The sequence below is a fragment of the Achroia grisella genome, unplaced genomic scaffold (genome assembly GCF_030625045.1).
Source record: "Achroia grisella isolate CSIRO2021 unplaced genomic scaffold, CSIRO_AGI_Agris_v1 utg794, whole genome shotgun sequence".
NCBI lineage: Eukaryota > Metazoa > Arthropoda > Insecta > Lepidoptera > Pyralidae > Achroia > Achroia grisella.
Window position 1 is genome coordinate 2,183,335 of NW_026713026.1, and position 21,571 is coordinate 2,204,905.

Consider the following 21,571-nt stretch of genomic DNA (forward strand, 5'->3'; position numbering starts at 1 on the left):
GCGCAATCAAACCGCTGAAGCGACACAGCGGGACGCACGCCACCGAATTAATCAACGGGCAAAAGTAAGCAAAACTCCCCAACGGGAAAATTTAAAAATGCCCAGAAACGGGGAGACACGGCGTATGGAGAAATAAAACCATAGCTCCCCATAGTCATTCTGGTGGTGACGGCGAGGAAGCGGTATTTTCTTTTTCTTTTTGTTACCGTTGTTTACTGTCATTTATTGGAGACTTGTTTGTTAATGTAGCTGAGTTTTATTTAGGTAGATACTAGCTGTGCCTGCGGTTTTATCCGCATGAAATCTATACTCTATGTGTTATTCTGATGTGTAAGCTATATAACTGTAAAGTTTCATCAAAATCCGATTAGTAGTTTTTACGTGAAAGTGTAATAAACATCTATTCATCAATCCATAGTTATAGACTTTCGCGTTTATAACTATAATAATAGTCAGATTTATCTCGTTTATATACCAATATATAATTAATATAAATTTGTATACTCTATTTGCATAAGTAAAAGCATATCATACATCTATAATACAGTGATTCCCTAGCACAGATGGTACGGCCTATAAATTAGTGACATTGTGTAAAAATGAATAAATATATTATATAATGATTACTTTTGATGATTTGATGAAATCCTTTACTGTACGAACAGCACGCCTATGGAATTCACTCCCCACAGAGATTAGACTATCGCCTTCGATCAGTTCTCTTAAGAGGCACCTTATTAAGCTCTGGAGTCATTCTGAATCTGCGCTTTTTTAATGCTCCACTTATTTACATTATTTTTCTTTTCCTTTCTGGTGTGTGTATGTGTATATGTATGTGTATGTGAATGTATATATGTATGTATGTATATATATATATATATTTTTGTGTATTTTCTGTATATATTATTGTCTATATATGTCATTGTGACGCGTTATTTATTGTACCTATTTCCACCACTGCGCAATTCCTCTCAGTAACTCAAAGGTTGACTGGAAGAAATCCCTCTTCTGGGATAAGTCCGCCATTGTACGCATGTTTCTTTTTCTAAGTCAATTGTGTCCTTTTATTTATAATATTATTGTACAATAAAGTATTACAAACAAACAAACTTTCATGCATTGAAAACTGCATTCAAATAGGTTAAGCCGTTTCAAAGGTCAAATCAAAAACAGACATGAACATCAGTGTTTGGTTCAACTACGTTGATAAGGTTCTTCAATAATATTTTTTCTCACAGAGTAACAACAATAATCGTATATGTACATTTTTATTGTACGTATGTTTCTAAAGTTTATATAAACAGACACTCTAATCTGGAGATATTGTAATACTTTTGATGCCGTTATTTTGTAGTTAAAACTCACCTTAGTAGGTATAGGTAGAAGCAAATATATTTTGGTATAGATTTTCTTATCACTGTTGCCAGTCTCTAGTACTTGTTTTTATGTACAGTAGCTATGCGTTTAGATCTATTATTGGCTAACTGTTTCTTATACACATTTGTTACTTGTTGCTAATTTTCTCAATAGATAAATATGTAGGTATGTATTGCAAAATTAGGGACTTATTTGAGTTAAAAGTAAGAATATGTTCATCCCCGTGATATAATCTATTTCATATTAAATTTCATTATGATCAGATCAGCAGTGAAAATGTTACATACAAACAGACACACAATGGATATATGTATATTGGACCAACTTAAAACAATTGGAGACACACTGCTGCAAGCGACTGCATACCCAACATTCAATGTAGAGTTTGTTTGATTTTTTAAAAAGAAGCAGACATTACCATATATAATAACAGTGTGTATACATACCTATAACAATTGGAGACACACTGCTGCACGCGACAGCGTACCCAACACTCATAGTTTCTATTATCGAATCGCACATTCTCAATTTACGTATTTACTAATGAGTCTAAAGTATCCCCTTATAGGTATAGTAAACCAGGGTATGATTTACCTACCACAAGAAACTAGTTGTTGTCTGTGACTTTACTAGTTTTCAAAGGAAAAAGATATATCTATTTGAATGTTTGTTGCATTCTCATGACAGAAAGCCTAAATGAATCCTAATGAATTATAATTATATACTTCTCTATCGTTTAAAAAAAACCTACGAAGTGTGTAAAATTCTAAAATAATTGCCATACATAATAACAGTGTGTATACATACCTATAACAATCGGAGACACACTGCTGCACGCGACAGCGTACCCAACATTCAATGACCCTAGTTTCTATTCACGAAGCGCACAGGCGCCGACAAAGCGCGCTTACGTAAAAGTGCTGCCTTTGTCCTGTACAAACGCCATGTTTTATTCATAATACTGTCTTTTAGATACGGAATACGTCTGCATTTTGGAGAAATTGTTTGCTTGGAGAAAACTAAAGTCAATCTTCTATACTTTGTACAGTAATTTCGCTGTAAATAAATAGGTATATATTCTATTGTCGACAGTCTCGGTGGGCTGGCGGTTTATTATACCTCGTTCCGATGGACCCTGATTTGATTCCTAGCACAGTACAAACATTTATATTCGTGATATTATTGTTTATATCGATATGGGCGTTTATTATGTATATTAAATGTGTTACAAAAATGTATTTATATTAATTATCTAACATCCATAACACAAGCTTACCTTACCTTAGCTTAACTTACCTTAGCTTGGGACTAGATTGCACTGTATACTATATATTAGGTATTGTCCAGAGCTAGGGATGTTAATATTTATTTATTGTTTTTTATATCACTGGAATGACCCACCTGATAAGTTGTAAGCTATACACAGACAGTTCTCGTACTTACGGCATGTTAGGTTCTCGAAATACGCAACGTAAATCGAGATTAAGATGTTCAGCCTCCAAATTCTGTATGCTTTTTGTTATATTACTAGTTAACCCGACAAACGTTTTGCCTTATAAGACACTGTCCTTGCAATTTTCGTTAAAATGGGTACTCTTCGCTTTGCATATTAATGAATATATAAATAAAGAAAATTAAAATATAAGAATAAATAAAATCTGTCAAGTATTTGTTTTTATAATCCATTGCAAACAAACATAAAAAAATCAATATTTTCCACTGTATAATATTGGTATTGAGTAAATTAGCTATTGATTATCATAATCAACAATAGACGGACAAACAAAGCATCTGTGCAGCAACCTGTCAATAAGGCGTACGGTATTGCGGCGCGTTCATTGTTCAAGCACTGGGTAGTAATAAATCGAAGTACAAAACGCGTTTTGTTTACAAAATCAATCGAAATGTCGCTTCGCAAATGTCAATGTACAACAAAAGGTATTGGATGCACAATAGATGCGTACGAACTTTTTACCCTGTACGTTTTTATTGTCTGACATACAGTTGTGAAGATTAGGACACTTTATATATTCTTTATTGAACTTTTAATTATAAAAATGAAATGAATATTAGAAATCTTGTTAGCAAAGGAAGATCTCTAAATGAGATGTCTTTCAGTCAACCTAAGTATGACATTGCAAGTGGTGTGTGGTTCACAGAACTGCAAATAATTGCAAGAAAAGATAATAATAAAGTAACGACGTAGAGTATATAATTAAAAAAAATACACCATTAGATACAATATATAAATATACCTATTAATATATTTTTAATACATGTATATTTTATTCATACAACATTATAGAAATGTATAATAAAATGTGAATACGAATAAAACTTCATACTTACAGGTAATACTACAAATAGGAGTAGTAGAGGAGTACTCAGTACAATGATGAAACTAATCATGCAATGGTCGATAAGTAGTGCTTTATTATCATTGTCGAGAGAATGTCTTGATGTTTCTTGGTATTGATTTGTCAACATGGAACTGTCTATCGAATAACAATAACATATTTTTTACCTAAATTATTGATTTGAACAAACCGATTCAAGTTTTTGTATTAAAGTTTTTATTTGCATTTTAAATTCACAATTGCATGTTATACTTTTCCTATGCTAGAGATAGATAGATATTTATTTGCTAGAATATAGATTTTTAAGTGTCTTAGAACAAAAAGCATTGCAAAAATACAAAAATCGTGTAAATATTGATACATATGTTAAAATTTACAAAATATAACATGTATAATTAATTCAATTACATAAATAATAATTATTAAATTGGTAGATAATTTAATTAAGCTTTATTTTTCACAATTATATACCATTTCTCTACGAACCATTTGCATATTTAACCTCCACCTTTATCAATATGTGCGCGATTGTTCGGTCCTTTGTTCGTCAGGCTGTGCAACTGTGTGTCACGTTTGTTTGTTTTCATCGCTGTCTGATGCATCTACCTTCCTTTAATTTCGATCCACCAACTGTTGGGGGCGTTGCTACTATTCAGTACGCAGTTAATATTAATTAAGGTAGGGGCGGGTATTGTAGTACGTGTAATAGGTTTCGAACAACACTTTTAGGAGTGTACGATATTTCCGGACTGTTGGATTTTAGTTTACACCCCTACACGTTAGTTTCTAACTTCTGTTATTGTAAACGTTATTTGAAAAGAATACGACCTGAGTTTCTTGTCAGTTCTCATCTCGAAAGCATTCCGAACTGACGGTAGATTTGACATATCATAAAAGTCTGTAACAGACCAACATAAATATCAGTGGTCTAGCGATAGGTAGGCATACGACCTTACGATGGTCGTGGATTCACATCTCCGTACAATACAAACTTATGTGCTCATGTTTGTATTGCTCTTGATATTTTTTTGTTATTTATTTTGTTTTTTATTATTTATAAAATGGTTATACTTAAGCAATTATATTAGTTATTTGCTGCTTATAAAACTAGATGGTGTCATATGAGTCGTCCACAGTTCTTTAGTGTTTATTGTCATGATACCAGAGATTACAATATTATTTACGTGGGTATTTATATCTTATTTGTGTTGGGTAACTCTAATCCTGCTTTAAGGAGTCAAAAGTAAATTCTTGTTTTAGTCACATCTATACATATAAATAAAATTTGAGTGTCTGTTTGTAATATTGAAATAACCGTTTTTAATTGCATAGGAATATAAATACAGTATATACACCAAAATAACATTTTTTACAATTTTTGTCTGTCTGTCTGTTTGTTCCGGCTTATCTCTGAAATGGCTGGACCGATTTTGACGGGACTCTTTTTGGTAGGTAGCTGATGTAAAGTAACTTAGGCTACTTTTATTTTATCAAAATTATTTTATTTCTGGAAAATTAAGTTAAAATCCACGCGGACGAAGTCGCGGGAATAGCTAGTAGTAAATATATAGATAAAACATTTAAATAGTAGATAGAAATATTTGTTTTTTGTGAATACAAATATTAGTATTGCACGGGGATCGAATCTGCGACCATAACGAGTTAAGGTAATGAGTTAAACCATTATTACAACACGAAAGTCATCAAACAAAGGTTTATATCACCTGCCCTCAGTGACTTGCCGCAAATTAATACACCACTATTTCCAACCCCCGATCACACTATCAATCATTATCTAACGCCACCGATACCAAACTCACGGAATTAACAATTACATAACAATAACAACATATGTTGCTCGCCACTAACACTAATTTACTACGATTCTCCTCGCTCCACCTTACATAGCCACCGTTGTACACCGATTTTTTGCCCGCTCTTTTTCATCGTATTTTTTTGTTTCAACGTTCGCTCCATTTTTTCGGTAGACACAGTAATTAAGCACCGTGCCTGTCCTAGCCATCGCTATTGGCTGCAACTCGGCACACCGTCGAGGCATGCCCAATAGTAACACCGTACATAATCGTATAAAGAACTCTCTTGTACGTTTACAAAAGTTCGCTTTTTTCGTTGACAATGAAAAGCATGTACAGTCACTCAAATAACCAGCCATTGTGCATTGGAATCTATTAAAAGGAAATAAAGTGCTGTAAATTTTGTTAGAATGACTATAACTATTTTGTTAGAACGGGAGACGGGGTCGGTTAAATGACTCTTTATATTGGTAACTGATATCGTATCAATTACATGCTTTTTTGTTGGCGAAGAACGTTTCATTGTCGCTATATACCGAATAATGCAGATGCGGCGTCTAGACTTGAATTGAGAACGAATGTATACAATAGTATACAACGGGTTGTTAAACCTCAATAGCTGTTTGTATACAACGACGAAGACCTTTCTTTTATTTTAGACTTCAAAAAAATCAGTTATAATACACCCTCGCAATGATGGCTGGCTCATCCGTCATACTCCTGAACGAGTGCAGCTTGTCTGGTCTTGGACTTGTTTGCTGTAATCACTACGATTTACTCCTATTTAGTTACTCAACCAGTTAGTTGTGTATTTATTATTTTGACTGTAATGAATTAGTGCTAGTTGGTAGTCTGTATTAACACATTGCAACTTATTGTAAAGTTACAACTAAATTATTTAAAGTGCAACACAGAAGATTCTTCCTCGTTCTTCTTGTGATAAGACAGCTTACCGAATGAGCGGTAGATTAAGTAATTAGGTATGTAATTGATGAACATGGTCAGGTCAATTAGCTCATCGTGGTAAATTCACGATGGATTTATCAGGATGGTGTCTACGGGGATGGATTACCACATGGACATGATACGTTGCAACGGGGTTATTAATCTACATTTCTAATAACCCCTTACCCCTAGTAATGACTATAGAAAAATGCTTAAATGTAATTTTTTTTTTAAAAAGAATTTTCAGTTCTATTCCTCAAAATCTCGACACTCCACAGGGCTACTATACTCTCAATAGGTATCTAGTATTATCCCAGCCAACTTTGATATTAGCTAAATATATATAATACATATACATTAAACAAAATGGCTTATCGCTCCGACGCAGGCTTCGCGCCCTACTGTCGGGGGCACGCAACAAAAATACTGTTGTTTCCTTATTGTAGCCGTCGTTGTTGCTTGTTCGCGAAAGGGGCCGTTTGTTTCTCGTTGTTTAATTACTAGATGCTTTTTGTGTGTTGTATTTTTGTACCGGCTCCCGGACTATAATGGTCTTTCACGTTTTTGTGCCATTCTGCCATGTTTCATGCATGAATACGTTTAAGATTTGAATGACTAACGATTGTTACGTAAAATTATAGTTACTAGTTGATTTTTTATTGCAATTGGATTTAGTTGTATAGTGTCATGTTATTTATTAGTCAGAATTAGTCCGCGTGATTTTCTGTCCGAGATTAAAATTAGTCTATAAATAAATAATTATTAATAACTCTGGACAATTAACACAGCACCATCTAGTCCCACGGTAAGCACAACTTGCGTTATGGGTACTAGACAACTAATATACTTATTTCTTTATTTGTAAATACATACATAATATACATAGTAAACACCCAGACTGATACAAATAATCGTACTCATGAATACAAATGTTTGAACCTGCGATCAACGGAAGTAAAGCGGTGTGCTAAACCGCTAGACCACTGAGACCCAGGTCTATGATATTATCCACTATTTCCAATAAAACGCGTCAGATTGTGTCTCTCCATTTGTTATCTAGGGGTTATTTTTATTTCCTCTTTCTTCTTGACCGATCAGGAAAGGGTCTGCCAAAATTACTTCACTAGACGCTTATGTTGATTAACTGGTTCATCTGCTTAACCGTGTAGCCTTTGACCAAATATAAATATGCAAAAGTGACGTTAAGGTACACTTTCGACATACTCCTATACCTATACCATACTTAACATTTCAAAATTCTTAAAAATAACTAAAGTTAAATGTGCTTCAATAAAGTGACTTACTGTGTGTTATATTGTAACAATTAAGTGTGTTCCAGGAGTAGTGGTGATGGTGTTATAGAGAAATATTTACATGCACCGCCATCTACATACGTGATCGCATAGCAAGGAACCTACTATTTCAGATGTTACATGACTTTATCGAATTCATGAACCGGGATATAAAGTGCCCTATTGTTATCTCTATGCCACATAAAGTGTATACTGTTGGAAACTACAAACAAAAAAAAAATCCAACAAAAACAAGTATTAAAACCTCTTCAATAATTTATTTCATAATATTCAAATATAGAAGATTGTGTTGTGATGTGTGATTACGATTGTCATTTGCTTTCTGTTCTTCAATATCAGTTACAGCGCTGATTTATATCGAGGTTTTAATAAAAAATATATAATTAAGATTTATTAAAAATTTAGTGTTTTATAATTGTTTTCAACGATTACATCCACGCACCTCGTGAGATTCACACATATACCAACTATGAAGATTATATTATGCAAAGAGATAGCAAACTGCTTTGGAAACTGTCGGGTTACGAACCCTGATTAGATTATTTGCTTTTGCAATAAGCATATGCTGTAGGTAACTCTATTCTCCCAGATTTGAAATGAATCTGTACTGTTGTAAACGTGTACAACATTTATTTGAAAAAAATACGAGCCGAGTCTCTTGTCAGTTCTTCTTATCTCGAAATCATTCCGATCTGACAGTAGATTTTACATATCATAAGAGTATATAATAGATCTACATGAATAAAGATAATTTGAATTTGAAACAAACATAATTTCAAATTGACCACATTGAGAAGATTTGTAAATTTAACATGAAAGATGATAGAGTTTCCACATTTAAGTATAGACGGTATAATACACCATTTCTTTAATAAAATTAAAGAAAAATCTATTAGCATTTAATAATCATGACCTAAATAACATTTCTTACCATTTCAATTTTCCGGACTAAAGGGTGGGCGCTCCTTCGCCACGCGTCTTTGTGTCCGCCCCCCACCCCTTCCGCCCCTGACTCCCTAAACCCCCATTCCACCATTGTCGCATGGCACACAAGCTTTCAGAGTAATGAAGAGCATTTTCGTCCGATTCTGAACACAATGGCAGCTGTAATACAACGCACAGAGAGGAAACTTCTTTGTTGCTAGCAGTATTGTGCCTAACGTGTGTGTGTTACATGTGCCCTTGTTTTTCGTTTTGTTTATTCTTTGTTGTTTTTGATTGTTTGCGACAATACTCTAGGTAATGTAGAAGATTGAGGGATGGTTTACTATAGTTTATTGGTAGGTTGTATTTTGTCGCGCTCTAACATTTTTCTTAATTATTGAATTCAAATCTTTGGATATATTTTCCGGGGTTTTGTTAGCAATGTGGGAGAATTGACTTCGTCATGTGCTACTCCACATGCCTTGATTCCGAGAACTAAGATTCTTTCATATCAATTTCTTTATGGTAGACAGTACTATCAATGCAGATTACTGTGTAGTTACAAAACCTATCTCTGTAAAGGTAGCTCATTATTAGCGAGTAGTATTTGTTGTAGTCTACGCTGGTTAAGCCGCTGTACTCATAGCTATTGGTTATCGGAAAGTAGAGGACTCTTAATATCCCATTTGCTAATAATCTACCATTTCGTGTTGAATTCCACGCAGTTTCCCCTGGAAACCATCGTGATATATTCCTGGTGAATTTGCCATCATGGGCTAACTGTAGATCAGTCTTCTCTTGCTATTCTTATCATCATCCACAATAAACCTTAAGCACAGATGGGTGTACCTTCACATTATCATCCATTAAAAGAGACTAACGGTCAGCTACAATTTACTTGTACAATAAAAAAAAAGATATATGCAATTAATACTAAAGACACAATAGTTTAATACCTATTTCCACAACTACAACGGCATGCAGCAAGATCATTGTCCAGTGTTGCCAGCGCTTGTATTGTTTTCTGTCTGCGCGGGCGAACTGTAGGAAATAATTATTGTAAAGTGGCAACACTGCAGTGCCGCCACGTGTTCTTTGTAGGAGTTCCATTGATAATGGCAATGTTAATTAAACTCAGTATATTGATGTTATTATGAATGTATTTATTAGTTTCAAGTGATTTTCTCTCTTGATGAAAGTCGTTATATTTCATTTCGATTTCGCTTTCAACTTTACAATCTTTACTTCATCTGTAAGTTTATGATATAAACATAGTTAATTATAGTTCTCTTTTTTTATACAAGCAGTTTTCCGTGGTGCTGCTTGCGGTATCTACCTTATACCTTGTAAGTGTTTATTATGAACGGTTAAATATCAAAGCTAGTCTTTTACAATATCATCTGGGTGGCTATCTATGTCGGAATCCTTTCATCTAGCCGCAAAGCAGCTTTTTACTTTATTCCTTTTATCGTCCAAAAGTGAAATTGTATTAACTAAGTTAGTTTAGTGAAAATAAGTTAAAAAAATCACATGTAAATAATGTATATTTTTTATGAAATATTAATATGTACATTATTTTATTTTCGTCATAGATATATTAAAATATCCCTCCATCCTTTGATATCCTCTAACTATGTAACTAGACAACGTAAATAAATAAATACAAACCGAGTGATTATACATCTTTTTAAAATTCACTCTAAGTACCAAAGACTAAGTTAAGTTACGAACGCCATGCTCCAACCTCCAGTAGGAGACGGCACATAACGAAGAAGAACAGACACAATATATTAATACACACGAACACACAAAGCTATGACTAAATCTGGGTGGCCGCTACTATTGCTATAGACGTATGTATTTCAACAATTACCTTTTCTAATACACACAAACTAACGCAAGAACATTAACAATGTATGACTTTCAAATAGGTATTACCATCACAATCGTATGACGATACTGTTAATTTACAAGAAATGCAGAAAACTGTTCTCTCCAATGGTGACAGACGTCATTGTGTCGCACAATGTCGTGAATTCGTCGCTGCGGACAAGTGACTGGTGTGCACTGAGCGATTGATGGAAAACGGGTGTAGTTACAAGCCGTTTGTAATATAGATCTATTGTTAGATGTATGACTCGTGTTTGTTTTAAGCTTCTCTTTGTTGTTAACGCAAAACGCTATATTGCCGCTAATTACAAATCTTTGAATTTCTTTGTTATTTCTGTTCTACAATATTGCACATAAACCATCCACTTGAACCTATTGCGCAAACTGCATTAAAATCCGTTGCGTAGTTTACAAGATCTAATCCCACAGGTGCATTATAAATCTTTGAATATCTCAGCTTTTCTTTGTACTATTGCATGTATTTTACAGCAATCTTTCACTTAAATCTATCAGTCGCTGAAAATAACTTTAAAATCCGTTGCATAGTTTAAAAGACACAATTTGGGTGGATGTTTCGCAATTGAGTAAATACGCCATTATAAAATATCAAAAATCCATTTTAGGAAATAAGGAGAATTTTATTTGGAAAACTCAAAATACCATCACACTGTGACAGTACGTCCATTATATGTATTATTATCGTAAATACACGATCCTTATCAAGCATCGACAAAGCTGAAACCCTCCCCGAAGTATCGACAGAATAATGAGAAACCGGCAAAAACTTGTGTTGCGGAATGAAAAGCGCAAATTCGTCATTAGGCGGCGCTTTCCGCCATTGTTGTTGTTGTCCCCGTCTCGTTTACTAGACGCTGTGCACGCAAGAAGAAGACAACAGATGGTCCTCCGAGCCGGATTGTTCCTTTCTATGTTGGAGACATTGTTTTCGCTTTTATGCCCGCCTGAATCGGGATTGTCTTGTCTGTTTGAATGGACGGTGGCGCCCCTCCACCGTTTCAATACAGCCTTCTATAAATGTAGGGGAACAAAGGGTTGGTCTTTTGAATCGAGCTGGGAGACAGGTCGTTCGTGCCTTCGATTATATTGTATCGATTCAATGCCATTGTCTTTGCAATGAGGGATGGTTAGAGCAAATTACTTTTCTGTTTTTGTGTCTGTCTTCTAAATAGCCTGTGACAGGTGTATATTGTTTTGTTAGAAGGTAACACGATATGTTACGTTTGTTTAGTTAATTTTCTTAAGCAAACTACAAATATTTAAGTAGGTTAAGTCGATTATACTTATAAATATGATTTTGTACAAAGTTATATAGCACTGAAAGTACGAAGTATGGAAGCATAAAAACTTAGTTCACAATGTCTCGTTTTTTTTTCTCTTTTCTTTCCTTTTTCTTTTGTTCTGTTGTGCATATATATAAGTGCTAATTATGAAATAAGCTGACGATCCATCAGATATAATACGATCCTTCTAGTGACCGTCATCTTGTTTGCTTTTTTTCCAAATACCTAAAACAATAATAATTCAATTCATATTTACTTTGTACGAACATCTTATTGTCAGCTATGTTTTAATGAATTAATAATTTAATTTAATTTAATGAATTAGTAATGAGGATCATCGAAGATCGAGATAACGTCGATGATGAGATGATGTGACTGATAAAGAGGTAATGTGAGTTGACGACACGTAGTAACTCACATAAACCTTATAATGTCATTACTTTTATTGTAATAAAAATCGAACTCAAGACCATCAAGTAGGCAGTGTATCGAACAACTGCACCACAGCTGTCGATGTTAAAATACATAATTTTCTCAGGGGCGGAATGGAAATTACTAACGGAAGACGAAAAGCGGCCGTTCATTGACGAGGCCAAGCGACTCCGGGCCATGCACATGAAGGAACATCCAGACTACAAGTACCGGCCGAGAAGGAAACCCAAGACCCTGAGGAAGGAGGGCTATCCGTACTCAATACCTTATCCCAGCGTGCCGATGGATGCCTTGAGAGCTGGTAAGTAGTGCTTTAAATTGTATATTTATATTATTTTTTAACCAACTAAATAGTTCCACAATCAAAGTCCACTACATATAAATTACTCGTAAATTTTAAATTGATTCATGATATTAATTTTAAACTACGAGTAGCTAAATTGCTTCATAATTAAAGTTGACCACATGTATTTTTTTTGTAAATTATTCAAGTCAATGAATGTTAAATGTGAAAAGTGAATAGTTAAATGTAAAAAAATGACTAGTGAGTTTGTTAATTATTTAATAATTTCCTCTTGTTAATTATTTTTTGTATTAATTATTTTATCTTGCTACACTAAACTGGTAATAAATAAATAAATAGCGATTATACATCTGTATCTTCTATATATTGATCTCGCTAAGATTTTTACCGTTCATTATTTGTCAGAAACATTTAGAACACCCGTAGCTCTCTGTATTACGAACAATTAACCCCTTATCTATATAAAAACTAACTGAAACAGCTTTTAACAATTATAGCATTTCATCACTTTCTTTCACATTAAAAAAGCAGCTCTATAGAAAGGGACAAAACTAGATAAATTGCTAAAATAAGGTTTATTAGGCGTTTTTACGAACAAGCGGGTCAGTGTCTACAAATGATACAAATGCTTACAAAACATCTACAATGTTCTACTGCAATTTAGTTTTTATCGTATCATTTTAACGCGTCGGTTATTTCGGTCAGATACCCATTGTTGCGGTATACCCCGGGGGTCTAAAATTGCCACATTTAGGGATCCGTAAAAGTCTAACGCGAAACCTTTCCATGGTCTCGGGGATGCGATGGAAAATTTATATGTTATTTAAATATATGGAAAATCAGGTTTATAGCAGAATCCGTTAATCATCAAACTAAGATTGTGGGCTTTGAACAAACCTAAATAATTTTCTTCCTTTTTTTAACTTATAGCTTCCTCTATAACAACAGCTGTGATTTTCTGCCACGGACTATGTTAGAAATGACTCCGTAGATGACGTCGTTAACGTCGATTAAAGACCTAAATAGACTAAGACTTAATTGAGGTTCAAGGTCCTTAATCAATTATTCGATAAGCTTCCACCATCCAAAAAAAATTTTTTTTGGCTTGGTTGAATGTCAGTGAAGAAAGAAATTGATAATTGACTCAGTTAAATAGTTACATTTTAAGTTTACTATAAAGAAGGGTATACATATACAATTAAAACGTCTTGGCATTGCTTGAAACTTGAATCTAATATAATATGTAGGTATAATCTATTTATGTCAACTCGCACAATATTACTAAAATATATTATTCTGTGTGCGTATTTGTAAGCGGTAGCAAATAGCTGCTTATTATAACTAAACGGAACCCACAGTGCGTTATTCTAGTTCGTGCTTGTCACAGTTTTTGACAGTGTGGCTGTCATTACGCGTTATAAAACTGAGTCGTTTGTGTTGCGATTAAGTGTTATGTTAGTGCATTATAAACTGCTTTAGTAGCTTTTATATACAATACCTACATACAAACCCGTATACCTTTCACACGACTAGAAAAGAAAGGGTTATTTTCGCTAGTCTGTTTCTGACATTCAAAAGCATTTACGCATGACGCGTGTAACGGATTACTTGTCATTTTTTTTATCTACGATGGTGGCAATTAAGCATACGGCCCATCTGATGGTAAACGTTCGACCTAGCCTCGTCTGAAACACCGGAGGTGTGGTGTGCTGCTAACCCTATGCGAGGTGTGATCTTTAGAGAAAACCTCGGCAGGTAGTTCATACCATAATCTAAGTGTATGCAGGAGGGAGCTCCTCTGGTGTCCAGGTCTCTGATTTATATCGTTTCTTATCACTGTTTACCATCACAGGGACTTTATTTGGATTTTTTTTACATACAATGCTCTTGGGGTCAACCAGATTCGATCTCATGACCTTCGAGGTCCATCGTGATAAATTCAAGATAAATTTACCACATTGAGCTAATTTACCTGATCTCATGGTCATCTTATCATCCTCTCCTGATGCCCCGCCAATGTAAACCGTTAGCAGGCGGGTGCACCATTCCATTATCATCCATAAGATAAAAAAGACCTTCGATGTCTATAAGACGGGGTAGTTAACCACTAGGTCATTGGGTCTGTTCATAAATTATACGTACATATATCAAAATTACAAGCCCCGTTACACCAAATACGGCAAATCTTTACAACAAAAGTTTATATAAAAATAACGTGGACACAATAGCTCCATTGGACGTTATCAAGCTATTCATTGGATGTCATCGGATCCGCCATGTTATTGTGATTACACAACCGCGGTGCTGCGTTTGAACTGTTCAGCTAGTATTTAGTTTAGTGATAGTTGAGGTAGTTACTGACTTTGAAATTTTCATTGTTATGATATTAATTCCGAAAGGCTTCGATGGTCTAGCGATTTAGCACAGCGCTTTACTTCCGATGGTCGCGGGGTGGATTCCCCGCACGACACAAACATTTTTATTCATGAGTATGATTATTTGTATCGGTCTGGATGTTTTCTATGTATGTTATGTATGTATTAGCAAAAAAAAAACGTATTTATGTATTTACTATTTATATCAGTTGTCTAGTACCCGTAACAAAAGCTCTGCTTAGGTTTAGAGGATGCTGTTTGGATTATCTAGGAATTTTATTTATTTATTATGATAATATGATACCGGGCTAAGATGATGATGATGATGATGATGATGATGATGACTATGATATTAATTAAACTAAACAAGACCAGCTAAAACTAATCTAGTATTGTTAATATCTATTTTTATTTGTTGTATCTTGTTTGTAGCCAGATTAGTGTTATACCTATAGTTCATAATGAATAATATTTAATTAATTAAAATTTTAAAAATTTTGGTCGAATTAGTATAATTTTTATATACGGACACAATATCTTATATATTATGAATACCACAATCCAAAATATTTTGATTATATTTATAAAGTAAATAGAAATAATCGTCATATTTCCTTGAGTCTACCGCTCATTCGGAACGCAGATTCATCACAAGAAGACTGAGCAAAACAAGACAGTAGTTCAATAACTAGCTCAAGAGAACTTTCCTACTCAAATGAGGCATACAGGTCACTCGCCCCAACTTGCGACAAAAAGTCCGCCCACCGTCACGATTTTTTGTCGTGATTTCTAAACCGAAGCACAGATACACGTAAACTTTAAGAAAAAATATTTTTTTTTATCATCAATCTTGTTATTAGATATAATAACGGTCCATTAAATTGGAGTCGATCAAACACTTTCTTACAGTTTCTTACAAGTTTGACATTAATGTCTCTATTTAAAGTTCAGATATGGCCATCAATTAAATTGGCTTATAAAAAGACCCTTATATTTAATTGTAATATTAATCCATTCTAATATTTTAATGGGAATGTATGGTAAATCAATCTCATCAGTTGACGGTCGCAGTGGTTTATCGGTTTTGCACACCGCTGTATTCCCAATGGTCACGGGTTCTCTTTCCCGCACGACGTAAACATGTATTCATGAATGATTGTTTGTATATATTGATATAGGTGTTATCTATGTATATTATGAGGGTACATATTAATAATATATATCTATATCTATTCTCTTGTACCCATAACAAGCTCTGCTTAACTTAGAAATAGATGGCGTCGTATGAATTGTTCTGATCTATTATTATTATTAGTCAGTCTGTTTGTTACCTTTTCACAACTAAACAACTTAATGGATAATCATATTTCATTTAGATAAATATAGACTAAATTATTGTAATCATACAAGATCATTTGAAAAGAATAAGTGCTGAGTTTCTTGTCAGTTCTTCTTAGCTCAAAAGTAACTACGAAGTGACGGTAGATTTGACATATCATGAGATCCTGTAATAGAACTACAAGAACAACTAAAAAAACTTATTAAAATACCACAGAACTAATAGTCTCTAATTATTAGACTCTAACTAAGCTATATCGATTGCTTGGTTTTTGTATAAGTTGTATATTAGCAATAAAAAATATCCTATTGTAAACAAAAATATATGCATTTATTATTAATTAGATAAGATTCTTTCTTGCTACCTTCGTCTTTCTTTATTTTCTCTTCTTTACATTCATACGAATTTAATTATTAAATAAATTTTAAATGCAAAGTAATTTAGAAAAGTTAGATAAAAAACTTAAATTATCTGTTTTTTATTATTATTATACTTCTTATCAACTATGCCATCCGGAATACGTTCTCGAAAATAGACATATCAGTATTACGGTAAACAGAGACATTTTATACCTACATTTATCTCCATTCAGTGACTACGGCCGCTATCATTCCTTTATCCCTATCAAATAAGGCGCGTCTCACATTGTCCCACCCTTATCGGCACAGGCTCTGCCCAACAAAAGATTCAAAACATGAAAAGCGTTCGAAAATGGAACGAATAGTTTAAACCGTCTTGGCTGCTTTTGACAGTTGACAGTTTTAGCTGTCAATGCGTAAGCGACAATGGGGGTTAGTTAGGGGTGCGTCAAATTTCACGTCCGTGGGGTTACAGTATTGACATGCGATTACAAATATTGAAAGTTTTTGAAGGGCAGTGTTGTGGGTTGTTATTGAATTTTTAAGGGGTCTTGTGGGCTATCAAACTCATTGTGTTATGTCAATTTGTCTCTGCTTCGAAGTAATTAAATTTAGTTTTAATTAATTCTTGAATCTTCTAAATAATGAAATGTGTACAATGTTATTGAATTTTTAAGGCGTCTTATGGGCTATCAACCTCATTGTATTATGTCAATTGGTCGCTGCTTCGAAGTAATTAAATTGAGTTCTAATTAATTCTTGGATCTTCTGAAGAATGATATGTCTACAATGTTATTGAATTTTTAAGGCGTTTTATGGGCTATCAACCTCATTGTGTTATGTCAAATTGTCGCTGCTTCGAAGTAATTAAATTTAATTCTAATTAATTCTTGAATCTTCTAAATAATGAAATGTGTAGATTATTATTGAATTTTTAAGGCGTTTTATGGGCTATCAACCTCATTGTGTTATGTCAAATTAGCGCTGCTTCGAAGTAATTAAATTTAGTTTTAATTAATTCTTGAATCTTCTAAATAATGAAATGTGTACAATGTTATTGAATTTTTAAGGCGTCTTATGGGCTATCAACCTCGTTATGTTATGTCAAATTGTCGCTGCTTCGAAGTAATTAAATTTAGGTCTAATTAATTCTTGAATCTTCTAAATAATGAAATGTGTACAATGTTATTGAATTTTTAATGCGTCTTGTGGGCTATCAACCTCATTGTGTTATGTCAAATTGTCGCTGTTTCGAAGTAATTCAATTTAGTTCTAATTAATTCTTGAATCTTCTAAATAATGAAATGTGTACAATGTTATTGAATATTTAAGGGGTCTTGTGAGCTATGAACCTTATTATGTTATGTTAATTTGTCTTTATTTCGGAGTAATTAAATTCTGTTCTAATTAATTCTTGCATCTTCTAAATAACGAAATGTCTACAATGTTATTGAATTTTTAACGCGTCTTGTGTTATGTCAATTTTTCATTATCAACCTCATTGTGCTATGTCAATTTTTCTCTGATTCGATGTAACTAAATTTAGTTCTTATTAACTTAAATACTTCTTAATTGGAATATTATTTTATACGTTAGTAGGTTTTGCACAGTTTTCTGTGTGGAAATCTCTGTATCATATAATTCAATTGTCACGCAGCGTTGAAAGCTGTGTTTCGGTTGAAGGGTGAGAATAGGCAGTAAAATTACAGGGTAAGAGACATGACATCTTAGTGACTGATTTAATTTGATACTCAAATAGCTATTATATTTATTTACTTTCAGTCTCGGTATTTGGGAGTTTGAATTCACACAAAATCCTAAATATATAATGCTGAACAACATTTATTTAAGAGAGACACACGTTCGTTTCTTTCTTATTCTTCTGGTGATGAGTCTGTTTTCCGAATGAAGGTTAGAATCAAAAAAATATTATATCACTATTCTAAAGTGGCTTACATTAATTTTATTTGAATAAACATTATGTCTATATCTATTTTTATAGTTTCCTTCCAGTTTTATATAAGAAACTACTGGAATTATAATCCGTACATTTAACTATCAAAAAGGGGTGGACTAAATGAGATCTGAGATTAAAATATTAGACGCCAAGTATTTGACCCGGGAAGTGCGTCGCTGGAATAAATGTAGGTGGGGCCGGCACGTGTGTCGCGGCCCTTAGTTAAGGGTTGCGACACACCGCTCTAACATGGCTTTTAAGTTAATTGCTACCACAGGAAATAAAACTGGGGTGAATAATTAGAAGTACCCGAAACTACTTCTGGGAGTTACCGCAGAATTATATATATACCACTGAGCAATCATTAAAATTGGGTGGCTCAATGTAATTTGTAAGGCCACATTTAAAATTTTACTCAATCAATTATAGGAAGATTTGTCCTGATATAATTGATTGATTACAGATCTTTCTGTCCTTTTTATATTAACTAAAATAATTTAGAAACCTTAAATAGGCAGTTTTGATTATAAATAACAGTATATTTTACTAGGAATCTGTTTTTTTCTATTGCAGCTATAGCATATACTTACTAGGTATAGATTGTAGTAAACCCTGCAAAAAGAAAACGGATATAAATAATTCTTATTTTCTATAAACATTATTTTATTTCCTATGAAAGAAATAAATTAATAAAAAAAAATATGACTTTGTCAACAAAATTAAACAAATAATATTTTAACAATATTAAACAAACAATATATAAATTGTAATATGAATTCATTTTATCAGCAATATTACAACGTTACACGTTTATAAAACGTAATAATAAGAAGCAATATATAAATTATTCTAAATGCTACATAATATATAAATATATAAATTATAACTCATACTAAACCGTAAGTATCGAAAATCCTTGAAACTTACCCCATTACAAGAACGCCAAACTTCTTTATTACCATCTATAACGATTGTAGTATACCGTAGGAGTTTATAAACATACATATATATGTAAATCTACGCTAAAAGCCCTATAAAAAGGGCCATTGCACACGCGACGGCCACGTGTCGCATAACCGGGACATTCGCGAGCATTAGGCCCGCCGTACACTGGCGGCAAACGGAAACGCCTTCAATGATTAATTTGCCGATAATTTATAGGTTTCCCTTCATTTTGGGTAAATAACAATATCATTTCAAATGATAAATGCATATGTATAACCTAAATAAAGTCGTTATGATAAATATTTCTATATAATTTTTCTTTTTTTGTAATCTTTACATACAAAGTAGCAGCCGCGCCGCTGTCTATTAGAACTTATAAATTACGCAACAGATTTTAATGCTATTTCAGCGAAAGATAGAGTGATTCGAGGGGAAGTTTTATATGTGTATTATAGTATAGAATAATCTAAGAAATTTCAAGTTTTGTAGCATACGGGCGAAGCCGGGACGGGGCCCTAGTTAGTTATAAGTATCTTCATATTGTACAGTTGAGAATGGATTGTATAATACCATACATGAGCCAACTAGATTCAAGTGGCATATTTAATTTAATTATATAGTTTAATATGTAATTTGTTAAATAAATTTGAAAAATCACGCTTACAGGCTACGGTATATTCGAAAATTAATTACAGATAAAAAAAAAATTACTTTGATTATCTTTTTTTTACAATCCAAATTCCTTGAAGAGTATTTACCATTTAATGTAAATAGTAACGATGTAATTGTAAATTAGAGTTAATTAATAGAACACCCAAACGGTGTAAGCGCCGATGAAAACAAACGTTGCACCACAATGTAGTGTTGGCACTAAAAATTCCTGCCGTGTGTGATCAACATAATGCCGGCTGTCGTGTAGAACAATAGTCCACTTAATGGATTCTGTGTGTGAAATAATGTTTGGTCTTGATTGCTACTACCTACTGGATGGAAAAATTGTTTTCATTACACTTGCGGACAAAAAAATAGAAATTCTAATCACATGTAAATATATTTTTGATAAACCTTCGCGTTTAGTACACATTATTAATATACTTAAAGGGTTATAAAGGGTTGTAGGTTTTAGGGTTTTAACGTGAATCATTTTATGGTAAGTAAAGGTATTTCCCTCTCTTGACGTTTCGACTAAGTTGCACTAGCCGAGGTCAAGAGCTGACTCTCGTGACTACGGGTACCGCTATAGTGCCTGTTTAACTATTTAACAAAATGTCTGTTCATGTAGGTCTAATACAGACTCTTGTGATACGTCAAATCTATGGTTGGTTCAGAGTGCTTTCGAGATAAGAAGAACTGACGAGAAACTCGTGTTCTTATTCCTTTCAAAAAGTAAAGATGATGAAGACAGTAATTAATTTAAAACAGTGCAAATGGTGCTACGTTTATTGACATTTCAATATTGTACTCTTTTTAGGGAGTTAATTCTTTTTTTACTGAGTAAATAAACAATGTAAGCTTTTACGTTATAAAATATTGTAAAGTGAACTGCCCCAACAGTTTCTAAAAATTTCTTTGTCGATATACATAGTATTTATTTATTTATTCATTTATATAGGACATAAAAAACCTTATAGACTAACATTCATAATGAATATTTAAAAACTTAAAATGTCTGTGTGATATTGCATCTAGCCAACTCATTTGTATAGCCGACTTTCATGGAATGGCGCAAGTGTGTGAATTGTCGCGTTGTTCTGATACAGATATATAAATCTTACACTTTTCGAATATAATACATTATTACATAGTGGCGTAATGTATACATTTTATGATGTAAGAAGCACGCAGCAGAAATTTACAGTTCGAGTAGGCCACAATATATTATCGCTCATTTTGTCCTTTTTGTAATATCATGTTCCCGTGCACGTAGGGTCAATGTTCA

The 21,571-nt window shown here is 33.3% G+C and overlaps 1 protein-coding gene across 1 annotated transcript in view; it reads left to right on the forward strand.

Annotated features, from left to right (window-relative positions):
- Nucleotides 1-21,571, forward strand: part of LOC131851599 (transcription factor SOX-21) — a 62,272-nt gene that overhangs the window by 18,814 nt on the left and 21,887 nt on the right. Inside the window, exon 3 of the mRNA XM_059202113.1 lies at nt 12,460-12,654. Within this exon, the coding sequence (XP_059058096.1) occupies nt 12,460-12,654 (195 nt within the window). The remainder of the gene's footprint in view (nt 1-12,459; nt 12,655-21,571) is intronic.